The sequence below is a fragment of the Colossoma macropomum genome, unplaced genomic scaffold, assembly GCF_904425465.1.
Source record: "Colossoma macropomum unplaced genomic scaffold, Colossoma_macropomum, whole genome shotgun sequence".
Taxonomy (NCBI): Eukaryota; Metazoa; Chordata; class Actinopteri; order Characiformes; family Serrasalmidae; genus Colossoma; species Colossoma macropomum.
This window is the reverse complement of record NW_023494810.1, coordinates 860,071-870,000: the sequence shown is the minus strand read 5'-3', so window position 1 is coordinate 870,000 and position 9,930 is coordinate 860,071. Positions and strand designations below refer to the sequence as shown.

The following is a 9,930-nucleotide window of genomic DNA, read 5'->3' as shown; positions in this document are numbered from 1 at the left end:
GCAGCAAATAATCATGACAGGCATCATCTTAAGTTTCTTTGCGGAACTGTAGTGGATAGAAACACGACTTGAATTCAGTTTTTTTCTGCCGAAATTTCATAAATGTTCATATCATTTGCGAAACGTTTGATGTAAACCCAGCCACTGACCGCTAGTGTAGAGACCCATACTGTAACTGTGGATCGATGTCTGACATGTTTTATGTACATACCTGCTGATGCTGATACCAATGCAGATTTATAAACATTACAAAATGGAAAAATTGGCAGCGTATCATAAATTATCAGAAGCCCCATAAACGAGTCTGTTTGAGATCATTTCACAGCTCCACTCACTGTGAGGCAGGTGTGTGATGGTTTGGGCAGTTTGCACGATGCTAACGGGTTACTGGTTAGTTTCATTAGCCTTTTAGCTACAGTTCAGAACTAAAGAAGCAACGTTTCACTGATTTCTGGCTGAACTATAGTCGAACGCTTTTCCCAGAGTCAATTCATAAGAGCTCTAAGTGAAAACAACACAAAGTGCATTGAACTTTAAACGTTAAAATTACAGGGTTGAAATGCCAGTTTACATCAAACCAACATCACACGGCTCCACCAATTAAAGACCGGAAATACCGGCTCACTGTTCACTGCAGGCTAAAGCCTCATACTGAGGGGTGTGTCACATTTACGACTATGAAAAAAACCCCTAAAGAGAGAGAGAGAGGGAGAGAGGGAGAGGGAGGGAACAAGAAAGGAGGTAAGTAAAAGAGAGAGAAGAGGAGAAAAAAAGAAGAAAGAGAAAAAGACCAAAAGAGAGAGGAAAGGAAAGGGAAGAGAAAGAGGGAGAGAGGGAGAGAAAACAAGAGAAAGAGAAAAAAAAAGAATGGGGAGAGAAAAAGAGAAAGAGAGAAAAGAACAAGGAAACAAGGAACAAGAAAGGGAAAGAGAGAGAAAGCAAGAGAAGAGAAAAAGAGACAGAGAAACAGAGGGAGGGACTCTGAAAGGAGGAAAGAGAGAGAGAGCAGGAAAAGAGAAACAGACATGAAGAGAAAAGGAGGGAATGAGCAATGAGGAAGACAGAAAGGGAGTAAAGAGGGAATATGTGAGAGAGTGAGGGAAAGAGAAAGAAAAAGAGAACAACAGAGAAGGAATGTGAGATGGAAGAGAGAGGAGGGAAAGTTAAGGAGGGAAGAGGAAAAGAGATATAGAGAGGAACAGGCAGGAACAAGGAAGAAGTGAAGAGAAAAAGAGAAGGAAAAACAGAGAGAGATGGGGACAGTGAATATCAAAGATAGAGTGGGAAAGTGGAAGAAAGAAAAAGAGAGAGAGACAGAGAGAGAGAGAGGGAGAGGAAGAGAGAAAGAGAGAAAGAAAGGAAGAAAGAGAGAGAGGGAGAGAGAAAGAGAGAGAGAAAGAGAGAGAGAAAGAAAGAAAGAGAGAGGGAGAGAGAAAGAGAGAAAGAAAGTGAGAGAGAGAGTGAGAGTCAGAGACAGAGAGAGAGAGAGAGAGAGAGAGAGAGGAAGAGAGAAAGAAAGAAAGAGAGTGAGAGAGAGACAGAGAGAGAGAGGAAAGAGAGGAGAGAGAGACAGAGAGAGAGAGGAGAGAAAGGAGAGAGAGGAGAGAGAGACAGAGAGAGAGAGAGAGGAGAGAAAGGAGAGAGAGGAGAGAGAGACAGAGAGAGAGAGAGACAGAGAGAGAGAGAGGAGAGAGAGAGACAGAGAGAGAGAGAGAGAGAGAGAGAGAGAGCTAAAACAGTCTGCTATGAGAAGTCAGTCTGAAGCAGAGTGAGTAGTTCACACTGAGGGCCTCTGAGAGCTGCGTTTGACTGACAGCCCGACTAAAACAAACAATACCCCGTGTTTATCTTTAACTGGCATGTGCTTCTAATTACTGTGGGCGGTTCTCTGGGGGCTAATGAGATAATCAAGAAGCAATCCCCCGCCCCCTCACTCTTTAAAGAGGAAAAAAGGAAAAAAAACCCAATTGATCAGTCGTTTACGGGCCTTTTTAATCGCGGAGCGTCCTGAAGTCCTAAAGGCGAAATGCGAAAACCGCTTTAGCTCCTCTATGGCACGCAAAGCTATTCGTAAACAGTGCGTTCCCGGGTTAGCGGGCGCTAACAGGCGCCTTAAGCTGCTCTGGGCTTTCAGATGTGCTCCTTTTCCAGCCTTTAATCAGAGAGGAGCCCGCTGAGCGGCGGCTCCGTGACGTGACGCTGCTTTTCTGATTCTTTCTTATTCACAACAGCTGCTCTGCTCCCAGGCCGGCCTTATGCTAATAGCTTTTTGTCTAAAGGCTCCAACGATCGTCCTTTCTCTTCTGCTTCCTTTCTTTCTGCCTCGCTTTGTCTTGCTCATTCGCTCTCTCCTCCTCCTCCTCCTCCTCCGTGCTCGCTGTGCCATCGCTTTCAGAAAGAAATAAATACATGGCACATACAATAGCAGGAGTAGCTTTGGTGCCTTCTGCAGCCTTGGCCTCTGCTGTTTCTACAAAAGGCCGCGGCCCGCTCTACTGGCCTGTAACCCTGACCGCTCTGAGAGCAGAGAGGATCAGCAGAGACAGTCAGTGCAGCGGAGATTTAGGCTGCTGTCTGAGATGGAGGTCAGGGCTCATCTGAAGGGAAAGAGCTGCTGTAGTCATGCGCCATGTGTGAGGTTACGAATGCTGACCCTGTAGCTATGATCAGGCACTGCGTGGACCGTTTTACTGAATTAGTTCACAATAAAAAGGTATTCAGACCTTAGATATTTACAAGGATTATGTTATGATCTATTTAGACCCAAGGCATTAATTGAGATAGTAATAAGTTAAATATACATATTTCACTGTTGTCAGAAGAAAACGTTGTATCTCCAAAACGGTAACTTTACAGGAGAAGGGAAAAACATACTGTACTTTTAATGTAAGTCAATGGAACCAGAATTTTTTCCAAGTGATTTTGAGCCGTTTCATTTGGTCCATTCATCATGAAATTTACAGACAATGTAAAGAGCGACAGGTATTTTCAAATTATGTCAAAAACTGAAAAATGACAAAAGTGGACATACGAGGTTTTCTTCCAACAGCAGCAACATAATTATTATTTATAGCGAGCTTTCTACTGAAAGGTGGCTGTTCCAAACCCTAACCCCAAAAATTTCAACTTGTGAAAATTATACTTAAATTTTTGTACAGGGTTTTTTTTTTTGATGTCTTTTAAAGCGAAGCTGAAACATTCAGATTTATAATGATTTTAAGTAAAAAAATAAATAAATAAAAAATGCTGTCCCATTTTTCTATATCACTACTGAAACAGAGTTTTAGTCAATATAATTAAATTACTGTCACTTAGAAAACATAATTTGACGAAAACTTGCATACTTTTGCATATTAAAATGAACCAATGGGAGGCAGTGAGACGTGACATTCTTCTTTCGCTTCTTCAAACTGGAAAGTATTCAATCGAACTTGGTTGCATAACGTGGATACGCTTCCTTTAGAAACACGCACGGCATCGAACAATAAACAATAATGGCAGCATGGAGGTGAATCTGCTCCACTTTAAAACAATAATCATTTTAACTTGACAAAGTAACCTGTTTGTTTTACTATTTCAGGTTCACTGAGTGTAACAGTGATGTGATGAAATGATCAGAGGACGTTAAGAATGGCTTTACTGAAGAAGCATCTCTTTGCTCTGCAGTTTCTTATTTCGTTTGTTAGTTTTTTTATGGTTTAGTTTATAACACACAATCAACAATCCTTATGTTTAATAAAAAATAAGCACATTTTACAGGTTAATTATAAATTCTGGGTGTTGATCTGCTGGAATATACGATTCTGCAGTGAACTTAGCTGATCATTCCCAGCCAGTGTATCTTCCCATTAGAGCCACTACAGAGTGGAGAAGGAAATGGTTTCTCTGCTTGTAAATTTCCACCAGGTGCATGATGGGTAATCATCTCAAAAATCTAGCTGCAGTCTTGCAAATAGTGACCCTGCAGGATCCCCTGTGTTTGCAGAATTAGTCTGTGACTACGCTGATATCGTCTTTAGGTGTGAGAGGGTGTTAGACCTTAGTCCAAGTCTTCTAGTGGATGGTTAGGTAGACAAAGACTGAGTGGATCACTGATGACAGGCTTAAAGGGTTAAGTAAAGCTGACTGTAGGTCTCAGCGTCTCCTGGGAGAGCTGAGGGTGTGACTGTGAGGTGACGTACTGGTGCAGGGCATCTGGATGGGGTCAGAGTCGGTGCGGTAGTAGCCGTTGCGGCAGACGCAGTTGGTTGCTCCGTCGTTCGTGGTGCGGCTGTTGATGGGACACTGCAGGCAGGCCTCGTCGCCCTGAGCCGGCTTAAAGTAACCCGACAGGCACGCTGAAACACAGAGGGAGAGAAACGGAGAGATGAGAAACGAGCACAGTTTAAACCCTTCAGTGCTACACGGCTGCCAAAGGGCTCAGACATGCCAAGGAAATCAGGAGCCACCGGAGTCAAACTGAAGAGCTTTTTAAAGCAGCCGCTCAGAGTTTGGGCTGAATTATTCAAACCCTGATCTCTCTGCTGACACATTAGCACTTCCTGTGAGATTCTGTCACAAGTGTCCTCTCTCACAGGAAAACTGGGCTGGAGGGAGAGAGAGAGAGAGAGAGAGAGAGAGAGAGAGAGAGAGAGAGAGAGAGATACTACTACTACTACTACTACTAATAATAATAATAATAATAATAATAATAATAATAATGTATTCATACACAATAGAAATAAACACTAACAACACTTAACACTAATAAATACAATAAAAAAACACAAAGGTATAGATACATTTATAATTCGCTGCTGTCGGAACAAAATCTCGCATCTCCAAAATGGTAACTTTACAGGAGAAGGAAAAAACATACTTTGCTTTTAATGTAAGTCAATGGAACCAGAATTTTTTCCAAGTGATTTTGAGCCGTTTCTTTTAGTCCAATTATTGTGAAATGTACACACAATGTAAAGACCAACAGGCATTTTCAAATTATGTCAAAAGCTGAAAAATAACAAAAAAAGGACATATCAGGTTTTCTTCCGACAGCAGTGAGATATACATATATATATATATATATATATATATATATATATATATATATATATATATTGTAACAATAATATAATAATGATGACATATAACCTTCTAAACTTTGTAGGAAATAGAAATAAACTATTATATCATTAATATTATCATTATTATTGTTGTTGTTGTTGGTGGTGCATTGAAAGACAGGCAGTCAGACTGAGAGAGATACACAGATAGAGAAGGAGGCAGACAGAGAGTGACAGAGAGATATAGAGGTAGAGAGGGAGAGAGAGACATTAAGAGCAGGACAGAGAGAGATAGCAAAAGAAGGGGAGAGATAAAGAGAGAGATATGGATGGAGGGATGAATCATAACTCTTTGGCCTGAAGCTCAGCGTTTGGCTGAGCCGTAGTGTTTACTGAACAGATGAGTGTGACTCCTTCTCCCTTTCTCTCTTTCACCGAGGGCTTTTATCTCCACCTCGGACACCCCCATCGCTCTCGGCCCTGGAAGGCCTCCCAGAATGCATTGCACCTGCTGGGCACTGGGTCAACTGCTGTGTTTTATTGCTCTGCGCAAAAAAGCTGAGCTGGGAGGGAGACGTCTTCAGGTAACTCTCTGAGTTTAACCCTTACGCGGCACTGCTGCGGTGCTGTATGACTGAAACATGATGACGCATTTACATAAAGCATTACATTCACTTTCATTTAAATTCAGGCCCAATCCTGACTTTCTGACTATTTCTGTCTGTTTCAGTGTCAACAAATAACTAAAACACAGCAAAAACGTACCGATTTGTTTTTTCTGAATCAGCTACCGGTGATATAATTAACATAGTATGACCTGCTCTGTAATCTCCTCTAAGGGTTAACAGTAGCCTGGCTCCTGTTAGCGGTTCACACAGAGCTCTGAACCCTGAGAGACTCCATTATTTTCTCAATAACAAACAAAAACAGCTCTTTCCAACCGCAGGAATGAGGTGACACACTGCTGCCTCGGAAAGGCAGAGCATCCCTGAACACTGAGAGAGAGAGAGGGGGAGGGGGAGAGAGAGAGAGAGAGAGAGAGAGAGAGAGAGAGAGAGAGAGAGAGAGAGAGAGAGAGAGAATGTAAGTAATGAAAAGAATAATAGAGAGAGAAAGTGAGAACGTGAGAGAGATAGAGAGAAGCGATAAGAGAAAAAAGAGACAGAGAGAGAGAGAGAGTGAGAGAGAGACTGAAAGAAAGAAAGAAAGAAAGACAGAAAGACGGGAGAAGGAAAGAAAAACAGAGAAGACATAAAGGATAAGACCGAGACAGAGAAAATAAGAGAAGCAAGAGAGTGAGAGACAGAGAATAAAAGAGAAAGACAAACATTGAGAAAGAGACAGAACGAAAGAAAGAAAGAAAGAAAGAAAGAACGGAAAAAATAATAGAGAGAAAGTGAGAACGTGACAGAGACAGAGAAGTAGTAAGAGAGAGAAAAAAGAGCCAGAGAAAGAAAGAAAGAAATAAAGAAAGAAGGACAAAGGATAAGACAGAGAGAGAAAACAAGAGAATAGACAAACAAGAAAAGAGAGAGAGCGAGAGACAGAAAGAATAAGAAGAGGAAAAAGAGAGAATGAGAGAAAGAGAAAAGGATAGAGGGAGAGAGAAAGAAATAGAAAAGAGAATGATAGAGAGAAAAAGTGAGAGATCGAGGGAAAGTTAGAGTGTGAAAAAAGAAGGGAGAAAGAGAGAAAGAGAAAAAGGAAGTACAGGAGCAAGAAAAGGAAATACAGAGAACAAAAGAGAGAGAGTACAGAGAGCAAGAAAGAGAAAGAAAGGAAAACAGAAAGAGGTAAAGAGGGAAGAGAGGAGGAGAAAGAGTGAGCAAGAGAGAAAGAGAGAGAGGGGTAAAAAGAACGAGACAAAGGGTAAGAGTGAGAGACAGAGGAAGAAAGCGAGAACAGAGAGAAAGAGAGAGAGAGAGAAAAGGAGAAATGGAAAGAGAACAGGAGAAACGGGGAGAATGAGGCAGAGAAAGTCAAAGAGCGTGAAAGGCAGAGAAAGAGAGAAAAGCAAACAAGAAAGACAGAGAAAGAGAAATGTAAGTTCTCTCAGACCTCGTGGAGAAAGTGAGAGAGTGAGAGAGAACGAGTGACGCCCTGAAGGTCTGAGAGCAGAGAGATCAGATCAGGCCACAGTCAGCAAGGCCTGAATACATCTGGCTGTGGAAGCAGAGGGGAGCGGCTGGTCCAGCTAAACCTTCTGAAACCTCCCGAAAAACTCCTTACAATCCCTCACAGGCTCCTCACAGGCTCCTCCCCTCCATGCCTCGCATGCTTACTGCATGTGCTCAGTGTTCCAGGCCTGTTCGGAGCAATAAAGCACACACACTTCGTCCTCCATCGTCTTAGCTGGCGATCACCGGCCGGGCCGCGTGGCGACAGGGCCAAGGAAAATGTCTAGTAACTGGTTTATTTGGAGAGAGAGCAGCTCCGGTCAAGGTCCAGCCTGCTGCTGCTAAACCTGTAAAGCTGCTCTGTAGGCGATAAAACAATAACGAGGAATTTCCGACAAAACGATTGTGCAGTTCAGCTCCTTAACTCAGCATCAGCGATTGTGAACAACTACCACTTTGTGTACTCGGTGGGGGGGGTGGCGATTATTAGTCAACAAAGTCAATTATTTTTTTTAAAAAATGTTGATAGATTTCCATTGCAAACACATTTCTTACTGAAAATAAACTGTAAAACGTTCCCTATGTGCTCTGTAATGTTCTCCAATGTTTTCGGTGAATGCAGTACACTACAGGACTGGCAGGGGGCAATATGTCTTTTGTTGCTTCTCACTGCACCATAAAAAAAAAAAAAAATACCATTTGTTGTGCAAACTGATGGACGACAGAAGCAGCTGAAGAAAGAACCGAAGAAAGCTGGATACACTAACATTTAAAACAAACATCTTTTGCTAATAATTTATCAATTAAAAAAAATATATATTGCAAAAACGATAACAATCTTTAAAAAAACAAGCTGAGTGTCGTGAGTTGTTCTTAACATGTAGCTCATTCTGAACCCTGAATGCATTTTGTCACAAAAGCCGTGATTGGTCATTGTTAAGGCACTGCAAGTTCATGTTTTACAGCAGAAACTGTCAGACTCAAGCAGAACTCGATGAATCTGTTCAGCCAATCAGAGCGCAGTATCTGGGTCAGGGGGCACAGCACTGAGGATCTTCAGAGCTCTGATCTTATAGATGATCATTAATGGCTGTTTGTGTTCAGTTTTCAGAGCTTTACCTGCTTGTTTTATGGTAAAGATGTTAAATATTGACCTTAAAGAAAACTTTTATCTATCACATGGCTTTAACTCTGAAACAGGAAATGATCATTGAAGTTTTCTGCTTTTGGCAGAAAACAAAATTCTGATTAAAAAGTCAATAAAGTTAAATAATATTATTGATATTAAAGTGGAAAAATCTGTTTTTTGGAAATGAACTCTTCAAATAATCTTTAGTTGCAATGCGGGTGGTGATGAAGTCTATCCATTCACTCATAACAGTACAAACAAGTGGGGCAGTTAGCACAATCAGCTAGAGCAACCAGAATAAGCTATTCTTTCCTCAATGATCAAAATACTACTGAGGCTTAAAACAGAATATTAGAAAACACATTTTGCTGCTATAGTAAAAGAAAAAAAAAGAGGTTTAATGTTTGTTTGTGTAATTGAGGTCAGATTTTATTCCATGTAATTTTATATCACGTCTATTGGTCCAATCACGAAAAACAGCTAAAATTTTAAAATGCTGGAGTTTTCAAAAAAAAAACAAAAAAAACAACATTATTGAAGACAAAAATGTTTAATTGAAAAAAAAAAAAAACTACTGTGAAAATGGTGAATTACTGAAACAGAAGTTAAGCCTTTTAACTGGAAAATATTCAGTTTATCCTCTTTTATCTTCTATCTGAAGTTTTTAATAAAAAACTTCATTTAAATGTGGCACAAGTTTTCATGTCACTACCGAAACACAGTTTTACTCCACAGGAAAAGCCTTATTTTAGCCACACTTCTGTATTTTAAAACAGGAAGTGAGGCTGCATCCCTGTCCCTCATGTCCACATGGTGAGCAGATAGATCCCATTGCCTTGAAGTAAATGAGTCCCAAAGTCTGAAACTCAGTGACGATTGCGTACATTAAGAATTGTCACTACCGAAACACATATTTTCTGCAATGAAGTAAACTTTTTTGTGTTTTAATGAAAATATTCTAATTTTATGTGCGCACAGCTGTTTAAAGCTGTTTTTTCTAGTAATGTATTGATCAGCATTTTCAGGTTATGCTTGAAATTGTCACTGCCGAAACAGTCACTACTGAAACATTTGACAAAGTTTGTTATGATTTTTTTTTGTTATGACAAAATGGGATGTTCAATCATTTGTTTTGTCTCTGTCATTAAAAGCAAACAGATTTTAGTCTGAATTCTCAGTCAGTCAAAAGGGAAACGAGCCACTCTGAACCAGTTCAGTAGAAAGATCCATGTATTACTTGTTACAAATTACATATATCATCAGGTTTTTTATATTTATCTGGTATATCAGGATAAGCAGGAGGAACAGGCCAGACAGAATCCCCTACTTCCTCTCACCTGCTGTCTCTCAAGGTCTCTCGCTCTTTCCATTCCACTCTATTCCATTTCAACACTTACATGAACCACAAGAGCAAAAGTGCTTTCAAAACCACTTTCTCTTTCACACACACACACACACACACACACACACACACACACACACACACACACACACACATATATTGGTTAAACAGAACATTCTCCCTCTCTCTCCCTCTCTCCCTCTCTGTCTCTCTCTCTCTCTCTCTCTCTCTCTCTCTCTCTCTCTCTCTCTCTCTCTCTAAAGAATATAAACAAACTCACTCTTTCCCACATCCACGTTG

At 40.7% G+C, this 9,930-nt stretch overlaps 1 protein-coding gene across 1 annotated transcript in view; it reads right to left on the bottom strand.

The window, feature by feature from the left end:
- Window positions 1-9,930, bottom strand: part of ephb2b (eph receptor B2b) — a 279,294-nt gene that overhangs the window by 94,875 nt on the left and 174,489 nt on the right. Inside the window, exon 4 of the mRNA XM_036559359.1 lies at window positions 4,182-4,337. Within this exon, the coding sequence (XP_036415252.1) occupies window positions 4,182-4,337 (156 nt within the window). The remainder of the gene's footprint in view (window positions 1-4,181; window positions 4,338-9,930) is intronic.